Here is an 18,041-nt window from a genome sequence, read left to right as displayed (position 1 = left end):
AGACCATTGTTAGGCCTCCGGTCTGACAGAGCAGCCATCGGAACCCTGCGATTAGCATTGCAGGGTTCCGATCTGCTATTCAACACCATAGATGCAGCTCTCGCTTTTGAGCGCTGCATCTAAGGGGTTAATTGGCCGGATCTGAGGCTAGCTCTGGTCTTGGCCATGCAGCAAGGTGTCAGCTGTAATATACAGCTGACACCCGCTGATGATAATTCGGGCTTAGCTTCTGAGCCCGCACTAGCAACACAACGTACCTATACGTTGTGTTGCGTTAAAGAGACTCTGTCACCACATTATAATTGGCCTATCTCCTACATAAGGAGATGGGCGCTATAATGTAGGTGACAGCAGTGCTTTTTATTTAGAAAACGATCTATTTTTACTACTTTATGAGCGATTATTAGCTTTATGCTAATTCGTTTCTTAATGCCCAAGTGGGCGTGTTTTTACTTTAGACCAAGTGGGCGTTGTACAGAGGAGTGTATGACGCTGACCAATCAGTGTCATACATTTCTTTCCATTCATTTACACTGCACTAGCGATATAGCTATATCGCTATGGGCAGCTACATACACACACTATAACATTACTGCAGTGTCCTGACAATGAATATACATTAACTCCAGCCAGGACGTCATGTGTATTTAGAATCCTGCCACTTCTGAATCTTTTCTCTGAGATTTCCAGCAGATAGGGCACTTATAATGTGGTGACAGAGCCTCTTTAACTACTTAACGAGAGCGACGTAATAGTAAGTCGGATGTAGTTAAGGGGTTAATGTATGGGGTTGTGTTTTTTTGTTTTTGTTTTTTTAGATATGTTTCAATATAATTGCCAATACTATTTTTTAAGTAAGGTATTTGTAACAGATATTGTTGATAATATATTGAAAGATCTTCAGGATAATTTTTCTGGAACCATATTCTTTATTAGATACAGTATATTGTTCATTTCTAAATATGTTAAGTATATCTAGAGATATACAGGGGTTTATTTTTTATCCATTATTTATATAGAACTTAAATATTCCTCATAGTTGTACTCATCAATTCAGTTTATTAGAATAATTCAAGAGTTATACTTACTTATAATTTATGATATTTTGAGAAAGTAACAGGAAGTTCACCTTTGTGTCACCTTTAAATTAGGATCTTAGAAACTGATGGTCAGTTCAATATATCTGCCCTTACTGATGTCACTTTTGTAAAAATTGCTGCCACAACAGAATAGATAAATGTTAATATCTCTGTTAGTAAATAAAACATAATTACCAAAAGTTTGCTATTTCCCTCGGATTTACTAATATATGGAAATTTCACGTTTTGGATGGAAATTCTTCAGATCACATTTGTGGTGAAAAGTTTTAGTGAAATTAAAATAATTGAACATCATTTAAAAGTATCAAAAAGTGCTTTGAATATTGTGGATCTATCTTACCATCATTATCTGGATAGCAATCAGACTTGTCATATGATATCATAATCTAGAATCTAGGCATAGTTTATCTGTACATATTCCCTGTTATGTCATAATTTAGAATATGGGTGTGTGTTGTCTGTTTATACATACTTATTGTCATAATCTATAATTTAAGTGGGCTTAATTTACACCTACTTCCAGTGATGTCATAATCTAATTCTAACATATTATGACATCACATTAGGTCTGTAAATATTATTGTAAGGATGGGGATTATGTCATGTGGGATGTCAGTGACACAAATCCTCTGATTTCAAAAACAATTTTTCTTAGGCTCCATTCACACCTGCATCATGGGGTTCTGTTGTTCTGTTCCGTCGCAGTAGCAGAACAAGGGAAATAAACAACCTTTCCATTGCACCACGGATACCAACGGCGGACGATGAAACCCATTGACTTTAATGGGTACCATTGGCTTTCTGTCTGGGTGTCCATGGTTTTATCAAAAACAATAGCCCAGTATGTTGCGCTGTTGTATTTGGTAATCTCGGCCGGGTCTGCGACTAGTTTCAAGACTGACAGAAAGCGGTCAGAGAGATTTATGCTCTCAAAGCATTGTCCAGACTGGATACAATTGTATCCACTTCTCAGCAGAGAGTGGGGCTACTAGTTACGTGAGGTTCGCACCCTCTGAATGTAAACAAAAATGTGTCTCATCCACTTACAAAAAAAAAATATCTTCAAAATGATTAGGAAATGTAAGTATAACTTTTTATTCATACAGTGATTAAGCTTTATTTGCATAAAACTGGTAAATTCCTTTAAATTTCTGCATCCATGCCAAGGTAGAGTAATCACCAATATCAAAGGACCACAGTTTTAGTCTTCTGATCTTGGTCCGTTATGTATTGGAGGCATTGCTGCTTTGTCTTTGACTAACTATGCCAGTCCCTCCAAATTTATTTAGGGAATTGTAATGAATAAAAAGAAAGAAATCGAAAAAGCAATCTTGAACTAAAAATAATTGTAATATATTTTCATTAAAAAAAACACTGCAGAAATGTATCTATCAGAATAAAACATGACAAAGACACCACCTGGGCTCTTAGTCTGTGTTTTTTTTCCCCCCATTATTGCTTGAATCTTGCATTTTATGTAAAGAAAAATATTGGATTTTTTTGTAAATTGTTTTATTTTGCTACGTTAGTAAGATAGTGAAGGCAGCACAAAGGTCACCATCAGTTTTGTTATGCTTGAGTCAAACAATTATATTGACTATTGGTATTTTTGCGATTTATGTTTTCAGCTATAGTAACTATGTGTAATTAGTTTGACTGTAAAATGTATTTAATTATACATAATGGGACCTCACAGGTGCTGAATTATCAATATCATAGAAAATTGTGCTTTGGTAAAGGCATTTCTGATCTCCCAGGACAGAATTCATCAACTAAATGCATGGTTCCTGCAGGGAGCCGAATTATGGTTATGTGTGCAGAGCCCTAGTAGGTGGAATATTCTGCATTCTTGAAGTCCTGTTTAATTTTCCATTTTGTTTGTTTGTTCTGGTTATTAATGGTATGAGGTATTGTCATAAACAAATACACAGTAAACAGTGAGGTCCATGTTCTTCCCAAACCTCTGTCCCTACCTACTTGTACGACCCGACCTAAACGACGGCGCACAGCTAGGCGACGTTCCCTAGACTGGTACAAGTAAAACTGACAAACAAATAAGACAGAGACAGTACGAAATAACAAAAGGGTAACCTGGGAAGTACACGGAGGGAGAGGCAGGGCAGTTGCGCCGCGGACAAGTCTGGCCGCAAAAGGCGGAGTCAGGCAGGCAGGGTCAAACCGGGAGAGTGCGGAAAAACAAAAGTCAGAAGGCAAAGAAAAGTCAGGAGTCCAGCCGAGGTCACGTCACAAGAAGTCAAAATCAAGTCGCTCAGGGGAGTCTGAAACAAGGAAAAGCACCAGGCAAGGAAACTCTAATTACAGACAAAGACCTACTATCCCAGGCTGAACTAAATAAGGAGAGGGCGGGAGCTCAGGAACATCAGCCGCAGAAGAAATGCCTCCCGATCTGACCCCCTTAGACTTTTATCTTTGGGGTCATCTGAAGGCAATTGTCTATGCTGTGAAGATACGAGATGTGCAGCAACTGAAACTACAGATACCGGAAGCCTGTGCTAGCATTTCTTCTGCGGTGTTGCTATCAGTGTGTGAAGAGTGTGAGAAGAGGGTTGCATTGACAATCCAACACAATGGGCAGCACTTTGAACACATTTTATAAGTGGTCAGAAACTTGTAAATAACTCATGAAAGAATAAAGTAACGTTAAAACCAAGCACACCATTGTTTTTGTTGTGAAATTCTCGATAAGTTTGATGTGTCACATGACCCTCTTCCCATTGAAAAAACTAAAGTTGGATACAAAATGGCCGACTTCAAAATGGCCACCATGGTCAAGACCCAGCTTGAAAAGTTTCCCCCCTCCCATATACTAATGTGCCACAAACAGGAAGTTAATATCACCAACCATTCCCATTTTGTTTAGGTGTATCCATATAAATGGCCCACCCTGTATAATGATTTGTACATGATTTCGATTTTTTAAAAATTATTAAACCTATTTTCAAACAACTGATACTTATTTGTTTCGATGATGTACACATGTAGAACCTATTTTATATATTGACAATTAAATTATACAAATGCACTCTACTTGTCTCATTAAATCTAAATTATTGTTCTTTTTATTTATTTTTCCTAGTTTCAAATCTTTTAAACATTTAATTTCTTCAAATCTGTGAAATATCCAAGCTTTTATTTGCATTACACTTCTCCTTTACCTTCCACCACACTTGAAGCCGTGTTTTAAGAGGGGGGAATTAATATCTTTACTCTTTTTAAAACATCCTGTTTCCATAATTTTCAATATATTATGTTTTACCATCATGGAGTGGTTTCTTTTTATATATTGTTTAAAAATTGGATTTTTTTTTTCCAATATTGCCAAGGACTTGAGCTGTGCAGCTAAATAGTATGTCTCCATATGTGGTACGGCCAGACTTGCAGATTTTATTGATTTTTTTGTAAACTTTTCCAAATTTTAATCTTAACCCTAAATATATGTATCATTGCCACTATATTATTATTTTTTTTACAAAATCTTCTATGTTGGATGAGATCTCTAAACATAAATATCTGAAGGTCTGGCCCTGGGGGACCGCCTGTAGCTTATTAGACCAAATTTTGGTGTCGAGGCATATAGCATTGGATTTTTTTTGTCAGTGTATACGTAACCTTGAATATTCCCCATGTTGATCAACAATTTCTAAAATGTTATCTATTTTATTAAATTATCCCAAATAAATCATCACATTATTGGAAAATAATTATATTTCCTTTATCTTATTTCCAAGCTTAAAGCCCATACCTCTTTATTTTATCTTATTTTTAAGGCCAATAGCTCATTTACCAAAGAGAGAAGCAGTGGAAGAGGGGACAACCCTGCCTTGTCCCCTTACCTAATGCCCAAATTCCCGAGACGTTAGCCCATTCAACTCTTGCCACGGGGTCTGATACATTAACTGCATACATTTTATAAATCGGTGACCGAATCACATACATCTCATAACTTCCCACATGTACGACCATTCGATTGTATCGAAGGCCCTGGCTGTGTCCAATGACAAGATCAACCTTTCACCTTTGTTGTCATATGGGAATTGTACATTCATGCATAATTGTCTTATATTGGATGCTGTCAATCCCCCCCCCCCTTCATAAATCTAATTTGGTCTCCATGAAACAATGAGGGAAGTACAGAGGCCAGTCTATCCGTTAAAACTTTGCCCATGATTTTTATATCCGTATTTATAAGGGAGATTGGCCTATAAGACTCTGGGAGGTCTAGATCTTTACCTTCCGTGAGAATTAAAGGGGTTGTCCACTACTGAACAACTGAAGACCTATCCACTGTATTGGTCATCAGTATATCATCGGTGCGGGTCCGACACTCGGACCACGCACCCTTAAGCCGCTCAGGCCTCCGGGCACCGGATGTTATGCCCCATTATGCGATGTATGGAGCCGGACGCAGTTGGCACCGTACATAGCATAGCAGCCAGGCTGCTGGACTGCAGCTCTGCTCCTATTAACTTGAATAGGAGCAGAGCTGCAGTACTGCAGCTCGGCCACTATTTAGTGGCCAGAGCGAACTGCTTCTGGCATGTACGTCCGGTGCTCGGAGCCAGCCGGAACAGCTTTATGGTGTGAGGTCTGGTTGTCGGACCCCCACAGATCATGTACTGATGACCTATCCGGTGAATAGGTCATCAGTTATCCAGTAGTAGGCAACACCATTAATATAATTACTGCTTCACACATTGAAGCAGGCAAAATACCCTCCTTAATTCCTTCAACAGTACTTCCTGGTGTTGTTTATACAGTTCAAAAGGCAAGCCATCTAGTCCGAGAGTCTTTCCATTAGCGGTCGCAGTCAAGGCCACAGTTAATTCTTCCATGGTTATTGGAGTCTACCTGGTATTGAGATAGTCTCTAAATATTTTACTATTTCTTCACTAGAGAAATTAGTACTAGACAAGTATAATTTCTGACAATAATTAGCAAACGTTAAAAGAATTCCCTGGGTTTCATGGATTGTATTTCCGTTCTCAGTTACAATGGCTGTTAAATATTTAGATCTTTATTGGTTTTCAATAAACGTAATCAAAAATTTGTGCCTCATAAGAAAATTTTAGATTACTAAATTGGATGGATTCATGCGCTTTTCTAATTAGGTAGTTTTTTTTATAGTTCTTGAACTTCTTTTCATTTAATTAGGTTATTCTAATTTCTGGGTTAAATCAGAGTTTATTAGAATACTTTCAAGTATGACATAGCATATGACACAGGAAAAAAAAAAAGGTGGGTCAAGAAATATTGACATATTCAAAATGAAAACAGAATGGAACAGAACTTATGCAATAACCATAAGAACTTAGGCTGGTGTCTGACACGTGCTTAAATTTATGCCTGTTGATTAACCAAAAACGTGTCAGCCCAAATTCCCGTAATATAAACACGTGCACACTTGGGAACGGTAACCTTTTCCACTGTGTACAATAACAGAACAAAAATAGCAGGCAAGAGACAAACATATAGGAAAAGAAAGAAGGGGGTGGAATAATTGTATATGGTTAGTGTCATTTATATATTTAGTTACAATCTCCAGCAATCATTCCTTTAAATTATTTTCCGGCGTTTAGGATTTCTCTTATAGAATTGTATTTTTTTTTTTATACAATATCCCCTTAATGTACTCTGTTAGAGCGTCTCTAGCGTCCATGGCCGCGGGCCGTCGGGTTTACAGACCTCCCGACGCCCGCAGCCATGGATCAGTGAGCGCTGGCTCTCATCTCCTTTCCAGGAGACACCAGCGCTCACTTCTGCTCCGGTCCACTGTGTCCCGTAGGGTGCACGCGCAAGCTTGTTCCCGGTCTTAAAGTGCAAGCGCGCGCACATGTGGACAATCATCATAATTAACTGCAATGATTTCCTGGACTATAAGATTCCTGCCCTTCTGTTCCTTACCTGAGTGTTGTTAGTGTATCTCATGTCTGTCTTGCAAATGGTCCCTTAGTGTTGTCCTGTTCCAGTTGTTACCCGTGCCCTGTTACCTGTTCCTGTATCCCATGCTGTGTACTTGTTCCTGTGCCTAATTGTGTTGGAGTCGTGTCTACTGCACCTGCTGTCGTTTGCCACATCCTGTGTCATCTTCCACGTCCAGTGTGATCCGCCACGTCTGGCACAACGTGCTGCAACTGCTGTCATCTGCCACGTGCAGTGCCATCTTCCACGTCCAGAGTGATCCGCAACATCGGGCGCCCCTTGCGGCACCTGCTGTCATCTGCCACGTCTGGTGTTATCTGCTGCACCCACCTCCATCTGTGCCAAAGCCTCGGCTACTGTCTGGACTATTCAGGTACCCTAGTGTGGGACTTTGTATTGCTGGGGTGCTCTATTGTTTGGCCAGCTGCCTCCCCGCTACGGAGGTGCGGCCTAGTGGGTCCACATACCCACAGACCGTGACAGCATCTTAAGCCAACTTTTGTGATGTTCAACCTTTTTATATTTCAATAAAACTTTGATATTTTCATTATTTGTGGAGTGTGAAGTAATTAACGGGGTTGTCCAGTTCTAAAAAACTGATGGCCTATCCCCAGGATAGGCTATCAATATCTGATCGGTGAGAGTCTGACTCCCGGCACCTCCACCAATCAGCTGTTTTGAAGTGGTCGCAGTGCTCGCATGAGCGCTTCTTCCCCTTCATGTACTTTACTGCTCACTGTGGATCGCTGACACCCTTGTAGCGGCGGTTGACAGTATCACAGTTTTCTCCCACTGAAGTGAATGGCAGTGTCATGACAGCATATTTTAATTCTATTGTAAACCTAAAAAGGCTGAGTTTCCTAACATAGTTATAAAGTTCAGTACAACAGATTTGGGAATGAGTTTCTGAATCACGACCTACAGTAGTGTCTGTAGGTTAAGCTCCTGCGTGTTCTCTTTGGTCTTTGCCTTGAGTTGTGCATCATCTTTATTCACACCGCATGGTTCATGTCATTTACAGCAATTTAACAGACAAGTGCCTGTACATTTTACTGAAAAGATTCTTTCCCTTTACTTTCTACTACGAAAATCCCAATTAATAAAGGAAAAAATCCCGGCAATGACACATCTTTGCCTTCAGTATTCTGGCGTCTCCTTGTACTTTTTACAAAAAAAAATATGTCATGAAGTACAAATGTTATTTCTTTATCTTTTGAAAAGTTTTTGAGCTCCTGCTTTTTATTAGCAAAGAAACACCAGGATACTTATTAACTGGAACAACAGAAATGATTTTTTTTTAGGGTAAAATATCCTGTTATTTGTATGAATTTTTTTCAGATTCCTTGTGTATATCATTGTTGTGTATTTAAGTGTTATGTCCTAGTTGTTCATCATAGTTTGCTTTGTATTGCATATTATTGGAGTTGGATTATCTGTGAGAGAGGTCACAGATGAGCATTTTGCAGATACGTATTACTGTGTTCCTAATATGTTCCGAGCATTTAGGCTTGCCCACACGTAACGGAATTGCTGCATATTTTCTATCCGGAATTGCGGATGGGCAATCCTCAGCGGAATACAGTAGCAGTGAAGCGGATGTGATTTAACAAATGGCATCCACACGCTGCGCAAAACTTCAGTTCAGAAATGCAGTGCCTAATTTTAGTACAGCAGTATGTCAATTACTGCTGCGGAAATTTTACTGATTTCCAGCATTTTTCTGATGTACCTCGTAATTTGCTGCGGAAACTATGCAGAATTTCTTACAGCGGTGGAAATGACATCACAGGAAGAAGAAATATCACCATCACACAGCCCCTGAAAAATACACAGCAAAAATCGGCACTATTTTAAAAACGCTTGAAATGGTGCAGTTGATGCGGAAATGCTGCGGAAATTTTCTACAGCAAATATCTTATTGTGGACAAATCCTTTCTGTAGGGTTTGGTCAAATAATCACTGGCAGTTCATTCAGAAAACCAAGTATTGAACTCTTGTTTGGAGACCCTGAATAATATCAGATATTTTTTTTTATCGCTAGCTCCATTTCTAGATTTATTCAGTTTGAATACTGTTACGTATAATATTTAAAGCAGATGCTGTGACATTATTAGGAGAACATAGCTTTTCAGTACTAATATGTTGGTATTCTAAACTTTTGTGATGATATCCTAGCTACTTGTTACTAGAATTCTGTCTTATGGAAATATCATTTTGATTGGCTGTTCTGTACTGTTAGGGTATGTTCACACGGCAACGCCAATTACGTCTGAAATTATGGAGCTGTTTTCAGGCGAAAACAGCTCCTGAATTTCAGACGTTTTGACAAGTGCACGCGTTTTTCGCGACGTCTTTTACGGACGTAATTGGAGTTGGTTTTCATTGGAGTCAATTACGTCCCAAGAAGTGACATGCACTTCTTGGGACGTAAAAAAAAAACCCTGTCTGCACAGAACACCGTAAGACCCATTGAATTCAATGGGCAGATGTTTGCAGACGGTTTGGAGACGTTTTTTCGGCCGTAATACGAGGCGTAAAACGCCTGAATTATGTCTGTAAATAGGGCGTGTGAACATACCCTTGGACTAAGCCAATGTTTCCCAGTAAGGGCTCTGTGGAACCCAGTCTGTAGTTCCATGGCTGGGGGTAATCTTCAGTTCTCTATGTATAATGCACATTGTAGTAAATTTGGCTAATATTATGTTATGATATCACAGAATAGAAACTCGTTATAAAACATAACCTTTATTAATTATAGGGCTAAAATACTCCATAAATCCATTGATATACAAATGCCCCTGACACCACCAGGGCTGATTCAATAAGAAATCCACAATAATCACCTGGCGTATCCAGAACAAATGTGTCTCTAGGTGGCGTAGTACCATATGGCACCTATGGATGCACTCCAGGGATACAAAAAATTAAAAAAACAAATTCCCCCACACTTAGTGTATCCCATAAACACCCAAAAAAAAAAAAAAAAAAATAATAAATATATATATATATATATATATATATATATATATATATACAGTATATATAATTTTTTTTTTTGTATATACCAATAACGCTGATACTTTTCGTCACCAAAAAGGACGAAAAGTATCAGGGTTGCTAAAGGGGTGGTGTGATAGTGTGGTTCACTGGGCTAGTGTCACCCACTGTTACTACCTCCTTTATCCTAGGGTCACTAGGGTTATGCCTAGCTCCCCTGCCTTTTTCCTTTGATTAACACTATCTGCTCTGCTATAGTATGTGTGCGTGTATACGCGGTAATTCATGACACTATTTTTCCGTCAATGTGGCTGTATGTGGGCTTGATTTTTGCGGGGCAAGGTGTAGTTTTCATTAGTACTACTTTGGGGTACATGGGACTTATTGATTAACTTTTATTTTTTATGGGGGGAATGGGAGAAAAAAAAGAATTTTGCCGTTCTTTTTTGCATTTTTTTTGAATGCCGTTCATCCGGCGGTTTAATTAATGTGTTGATTTTATTGTTTGAGCCGTTACTATCGCGGCAATGCCATATTTGTGTATGTGTTATTTGTTTTGAGTCACTGCCTCCCCGCAGAACTACTGTCCCATGCTGAAAACATGATTACAGTACGGGACAGGTTTCCCGCAGCGGGGCAGGGACTCCTGGCATCGTACATAACTATGGTGCTAGGAGCCCAGATCCCTGCACTGTGATCGGTCCAGGACATACGACCGACATGCGGACCGTATATCGCTGACCGAACACGGTCGTGTGCATGGGGCCTAAGGCCATGCCTCTGACATGGCCTAATAGGCAGTTGCTGAAGGCAGACCAGGGGGCCTTTGTTAAGCCTCCGGCAGCCATGGAAACCCAACGACATCCCCGCAAATTCTTTGCGGGGGCGACGATGGGGTGACAGAGGGAGCTGCCTCCCTCTGTCAAACACATTAGATACCGCTATCTCTATTGACAGAGTCATCTAATGGGTTAAACTGCCGTAATTGGAGCGCGCTTCGATTCTGGCAGTTGGGGCAGGAGCCAGACTGTGTATAACAGCTGTGCTCCTGCCGCTGATCGTGTGGGTATACTGACAGTACCCGTGCGATCAGGGGACGGATATATCCGTCCTTATGCGGGAACTAGCTCCTGCATAGGACAGATCTATCCGTCCTTCGTCGTGAAGGCGTTAAACACCAAACACAGAACACAGTAAATAACAGTAACGTATCAGTATACCCCAATACACATAACAAGTTAATATGTATTGAGTATATCCAAGGGGAGAAAGAAAACCTGGACCGCACATCCACTTGCTATACGTATTGAGTGCACTGACAGTACACGCGGGGACAGTTATTAACTATACAATACCACCACCCACTTATCAGATTTCCTGTAAAAAGTGTATACATATACTAATTTAGGGTTTTCATATTACATCCCCTTGGTTTTAAAATCATTTTTATTTCTACCCTTCTGAACCCTAATGTTTGATTTATTTCTAAGTTTCCTTAAACTGGAAAAAAAAAAAACAGAGAAACTGTAACGTTCTTTGGATAGAAAATATATGAACTGTAAATACTATAAATCACTATTCATATATTCACCCTAATACTCATGTCTTGTCCTCAGTTCGCCTTTCTTTGTAAGATTCAGCTTCTAAATTGTAAACCCAATTAATGGAATAAAATCAATCTAAGTAAATTTAAAAAGGGAAATTCTTTCAGCAGGAATATGTTTATTCATAGAAAACGAATTATACCAGATTGTTGTTTATACACGTAAAGTTGAAAACAAATAAAGAACTAGCGTGTTAATGGTGGGGCAAAATTCTATGACTTAAAACTTCTAAATTGGTCAGACTTATTTTCAAGATAAAAAAAGGTTTAAAGAGGCTCTGTCACCACATTATAAGTGCCCTATCTTCTACATAATGTGATCGGCGCTGTAATGTAGATTACAGCAGTGTTTTTTATTTAGAAAAACGATCATTTTTGATGGAGTTATGAACTATTTTAGCTTTATGCTAATGAGTTTCTTAATGCCCAACTGGGCTTGTTTTACTTTTTGACAAAGTGGACGTTGTGGAGAGAAGTGTATGACGCTGACCAATCAGCGTCATACACTTCTCTCCATTCATTTACACAGCACATAGTGATCTTGCTAGATCACTATGTGCAGCCACATACACACACATTAACATTACTCAAGTGTCCTGAGAGTTAATAGACATCACTACCAGCCAGGACGTGATATCTATTCAGAATCCTGATACTTCGCTAATGTTTGTGTGTGATTTACAGCACTTCAAGCGTAATCTCGCAAGATTACGCAGTAAATGACAGCCCAGCGTGTACTCGATGTGCTGTGCTGTAAATCACACACAAACGTTAGTGAAGTGTCAGGATTCTGAATAGACATCACGTCCTGGCTGGTAGTGATGTCTATTAACTCTCAGGACACTTGAGTAACGTTAATGTGTGTGTATGTGGCTGCACATAGTGATCTAGCAACATCACTGTGTGCTGTGTAAATGAATGGAGAGAAGTGTATGATGCTGATTGGTCAGCGCCACACACTTCTCTCCACAACGCCCACTTGGTCAAAAAGTAAAACACGCCCAGTTGTCCATTAAGAAAGTCATTAGCATAAAGATAAAATAGGTCATAACTCCGCAAAAAATTATTGTTTTTCTAAATGAAATACACTGCTGTAATCTACATTACAGCGCCGATCACATATTGTAGAAGATAGGGCATTTATAATGTGGTGACAGAGCCTCTTTAAAGTGAAGGGTCGTTGGGACTGTTTCTAGTCGTCAAATCTTAGAAATGTGTCAACACTTCCCTATAAAGTATGAAAAAAAAAATTTGGTAATAAAGCAAAGCAGCCATTGAAGAACTTTTACAGTAAAAAGATGGCATATCGTTATACTGGTTATCGGGGCACCCACCGATCCTCAGGACATAGGGGCTGCCGCACTAGTTAAGCAGGCAAGCCCCTTTAATAATAATAATAATAATAATCTTTATTTATATAGCGCCAACATATTACGCAGCACTTTACAATTTAGAGGGAACATGAAACAAACAATATCAGACATTACATAGTGACAATGTTAATTTACAATTCAAACCTGAGGAGTGAGGACCCTGCTCGCAAGAGTTTACAATCTATGAGGAACTAAAGGAGACACAAAGTGTAACAATGTTTGTTCTGTACAATAGTCCAGCCATTTTTGTACACATGGGGTGGTACACATAAAGCTGCATGAGCCGGTCACCAGCCAGTATCCGTGTATGACTGACATGAAGAGAAGGAGTGTTACGGAATCTTATTTTGATGACTAATCTAAAAGGAGGGCCATGGAAAGGAGTCAGATTAGGGAATGTTATAGGCCTGTCTAAATAGATGTGTTTTCAGGGCACGTTTAAAACTGTGGATATTGGGAATTAATCTGATTGTCTGGGGTAGCGCATTCCAGAGGACGGGTGTAGCACGAGAGAAATCTTGGAGACGGGAGTGGGAGGTTCTGATTATGGAGGATTTTAATCTAAGGTCGTTGGCAGAATTTAGAGCGCGAGTAGGCTGGTAGACAGAGATGAGGGAGGAGATGTAAGGAGGTGCAGCACTGTGGAGAGCTTTGTGGGTGAGAGTAATAAGTTTGAATTTTATTCTTAAGGGGATGGGCAACCAGTGCAGTGACTGGCACATTTTAGAGGCGTTGGTGTAGCGGTTGGTCATAAATATGCTGCTGCATTGAGGATAGATTAGAGAGGGGAGAGTTTGGTGAGGGGAAGACCGATTAGTATTGAGTTACAGTAGTCAAGACGAGCGTGAATCAGAGCAACAATGAGAATTTTGGCGGTTTCCTCCGTAAGAAAAGAGCGGATTCAGGAGATATTTTTGAGGTGAAAATTACGGGAGCGTAAAAGTGATTGAATGTGAGGAGTAAAGGAAAGATCTGAGTAAAAAATAACCCAGAGAAAGCGGGCGCGCTGCTTAGGAGTTATGATCGTGCCACACACAGAGATGGAGACATCAGGTTTAGGGAGGTTAGTAGATGGTGGGAACACAAGGAGCTCAGTTTTAGAAAGATTCAGTTTTAGATAGAGAGAGGACATGATGTTAGACACAGTGGACAGACAATCACTGGTGTTTTGTATTAGAGCAGGGGTGATGTCATGGGAAGAGGCATATAATTGGGTGTCATCAGCGTAGAGATGGTACTGGAAGCCAAATCTGCTGATGGTTTGTCCAATAGAAGCTGTGTAGAGAGAAAAGAGAAGCGGACCTAGGACTGATCCCTGAGGAACCCCGATAGCAAGGGGAAGAGGAGAAGTGGAACCAGCAAATGACACACTGAACGAGCGGTCAGAAAGATCGGAGGAAAACCAAGAGAGAGCAGCGTCCTTGAGGCCAATAGAGTGGAACATCTTAAGTAGGAGTTTGTGGTCTACAGTGTCAAAGGCAGCAGAGAGATCCAGAAGAATCAGTAGAGAGTATTTGCCGTTAGATTTAGCTGCCAAGAGATCATTTGAGACTTTAGAAAGGGCAGTTTCTGTGGAGTGTAGAGTGCGGAAACCAGATTGTAAGGGGTCTAGAATGGAGTTAGCAGAGAGATAGCGGATAAGGCGAGAGTAGACCAAGCGTTCCAGGAGTTTGGAGATGAAGGGCAGATTAGAGACTGGTCGGTAGTTAGCAGCGCTGGATGGGTCAAGAGTTGTTTTTTTCAGTTATGGGTTTATAATGGCATGTTTAAAAGAGGAGGGAAAGATACCAGAGGAAAGAGGGAGGTTAAATATTTTAGTTAGGTGACCAGTAACAGCTGGGGAGAGGGACTGGAGGAGGTGTGAGGGGATAGGATCACTTGGACAGGTAGTAGGAGAGAAGAAGAGAGGAGCCTAGAGACTTCTTCTGTTATTGGGTCAAATGCTGAGAGTGAAGAAGAGGGCGTGCGGGAGGGAAGGGGATCGATGTTACAAGGGGACTGGGAGATAATATCATAGCGGATGTTGTCAATTTTAACTTTAAAATAAGTGGTCAGGTCTTCAGCACTAAGATCTGTGATTGGCGTCTGCACTTTAGGACTAAGGAGGGAGTGAAAAGTATCAAAGAGGCGTAGTGGATTATTAGATAGTGTGGAGATGAGAGAGGTGAAATAGACTTGTTTGGCTCAATGAAGTCCATAGTTGTAAGTTCTCAGCATAAATTTGTAATGGAGGAAATCTGCATCCAAATGCGATTTTCTCCACAGTCGTTCGGCACATCTCAAGCACCGCTGAAGAAAGCGGGATTGACGCGTGTGCCAGGGTTGTCGTCTTTGTCGAGTGGTTCGCATTGTAGGTCGGCTGCTTCATCCAATGCATTCTTGAGAGTGTTATTGTAAAGTTTGGCAGCCAGATTGGGACAGGAGAGGGAAGAGATAGGGGACAATGAGGACTGTAGACTGTCTATGAGTTTCTGAGTGTTAATGGCATGTAGATTTCTGTATGTCTTATACGTAGGGATGACCTGAGAAGGCAGAGAATATTTGATAGTAAAGGAGAGAAGGTTGTGGTCAGAAAGCGGGAGAGGAGAGTTAATAAAGTCAGAAACTGAGCAGAGCCGGAAGAAGACCAGGTCAAGTGAATTCCCGTCCTCATGTGTTGGAGAGTTAGTAAGTTGTGACAGACCTAGGGACGAGGTTAAAGATAGAAACTGGGAGGCAGATGGGGAGTTTTGGTTATCAATGGGGAGATTGGGTTGCAATGTTTCCTTGCACAGTGACGCTTCCGGTCACCCGCTGTGTGATCCCTTTGTTCTCTGGATCAGCCAGAGTCTTGGAGGACCAACCCACACCGATCAGAATGTTATTGCGTACCCTAGTGTTAATACCCATTTTAGTATATCAAATCAAAACTTTGCATATCTGTGCTCCTCTGCCCCTGATCTCCCTGGTCTCTCTGATCCCTTTTTAATTTATTCTCAGGGTTGTAATGGTCTTAACCTATTTTATATATGTCATGACTTTTGGGATCAAGCCCAGAAAGGTACTCCAGATTAGATGTTATGACAATTCCTTGCTGTATGTTGTTCATTGAATATGTACAGTATTAATATATTTTTCTGATCTTCTGTCTTTCTATTATAGTTGGTGGATATATCATGCTGTACTGTGGTTTAGGAGAACTCTATTTGCAATTTTTATGTTGTGTTATAAGGCCCTATTCAAACTGGCATCATGAATTCCATTTTTACAGGATCCACAACGGATATAATGGATTCATTTTGTTCATCTTGCAATGGATTCAAAAGGATCTTATTGACTAATAGGTTCATCAGTTTTCCGTGGCAACAGAAACCTAATGAAACCAAACCATGACACCAGAGTGCATTGTACCACATAAATGCCAAGTACAATACTCTGAATAAAAATAATCACATTTCAAGTGTAAGAAAACATTAACAAACCATGATTCCATGCTGGTAAACCACTGCTACATCTGGACAGCGATGCACTGGACTGTCAGAACGCATAGAGTAAGGCTGGCCATACACATTAGATGTTTGTCGGCTAAACCAGTCGATTTTGGCGAGACTGGCCGACCATCTATAGAATATGTATTGCGTGGTCAAACTTTTCTCCGACAGCAGATGTCGGGGAGAGAAGTGTGGGGCATGTTGAATTTCAACGTGTCTGATCCTTTTGTTCGTTATTAGATAGATTCCTCTGGCAGCGGCTTTCTCCCTGAGAACATATGCATGCTCGGCCGACCGGAGCATGCATCTGTATGGAGGAGTCGGTAGGAATAGCTATCTAAAATGTATGGCCTAGGACCTGACACTAGTAGTAATCTGTGGGTTTTAGCTCATAAAGTCATACACAAGTCACATATGTTTTGGCTTGGATCTTAGCCAGGTAAGAGGTCTGCTCCATTACTGGTTTCAGATCTATTGGAAGGGGAATAAATATTTCATACTGAAACCTTTTACACTAATCTTCTGGATTTTCATCTTGTTTCTGGTTACAGCTGGTGCACATGACAAAATTGGATGGGCATTTGGCCTAGGCTTAGAGAGATTGGCCATGATTCTCTACAGTATTTCTGACATTCGATTGTTTTGGAGTGAAAGCGAGCTCTTCCTGAAACAATTCCACGTGTCTGACATCAACCAGGCAGTTCAATTTCAGGTAACTTGCTAAAAGAATATTTTTTTCTTTGATATCAATCATTATTTGCTGCTATATCGGTAAATAATTTCTCACAGATGTTGGGTTCTCTCTCTCTCTCTCTGACGTTTCCCAGAGAGAATTGTATTTCTAAGAACTAAATATAGGTCTTGCTTGGTGTTTATACCCTAGGGGCTTGTCCTTAAAAGCCAGTTGATATCACATTTATAAAGGTCTATTTTTTATATTCAGAAAGACAGCTGAACAGAAATAAAGGTCACTGTATTTTGTAAACCATTGTATGTGACCGTTTTCCTGTCTCTGTTTAAAAAATAGGAGATCATTATTAGTTATACGTAAACTGCACGATATTAATACAGTCAAAACTATAAAAAAAAAAAAACAAACAAAAACCCACCTCTATGCGTAGACCACCCCTGATCTAGACTAGATTTTTCTGTGATAAATTTTCAGTATGCTTATAACCAATGTATATTTGGGGACTGCCCCTTTAGATGACATTTTAGTCACAGCAATTTTAGATGGTCTGCTCAAAGACGTTTACTGTACCTTGATTTAATAGGTACTGCAGCTTGTAGATCATTCAAAAGTCATTTATTGTACCGCTCTGACGGTCTCCAGACTCAGTCCAAAGTTTCTCAATGGTATCCTCCACTAAGATCATGCATCAGGCAATAAACGCTGCTTGTGTTGCTCTACAGGGTTTGATGGATGGGTTCCACCCATTTTAGATGTACAGCTGGACTCACTCTCTCCACACCACTCTCCAATTACCGTAAAGGTGATAATAGCATAGAGTAGCACCACAGAGTTGTGTATCATGATAAAATGTTTTATTATAATTAC

The 18,041-nt window shown here is 40.1% G+C and overlaps 1 protein-coding gene across 1 annotated transcript in view; it reads left to right on the top strand.

Moving 5' to 3' along the window:
- FARS2 (phenylalanyl-tRNA synthetase 2, mitochondrial) overlaps nt 1-18,041 on the top strand; it is a 304,738-nt gene that overhangs the window by 145,411 nt on the left and 141,286 nt on the right. The window contains exon 6 of the mRNA XM_075828451.1: nt 17,035-17,195. Coding sequence (XP_075684566.1) covers nt 17,035-17,195 — 161 coding nt within the window. The remainder of the gene's footprint in view (nt 1-17,034; nt 17,196-18,041) is intronic.

The sequence above is a fragment of the Rhinoderma darwinii genome, chromosome 5, assembly GCF_050947455.1.
Source record: "Rhinoderma darwinii isolate aRhiDar2 chromosome 5, aRhiDar2.hap1, whole genome shotgun sequence".
NCBI lineage: Eukaryota > Metazoa > Chordata > Amphibia > Anura > Rhinodermatidae > Rhinoderma > Rhinoderma darwinii.
This window is presented reverse-complemented; position numbering and strand designations above follow the sequence as displayed.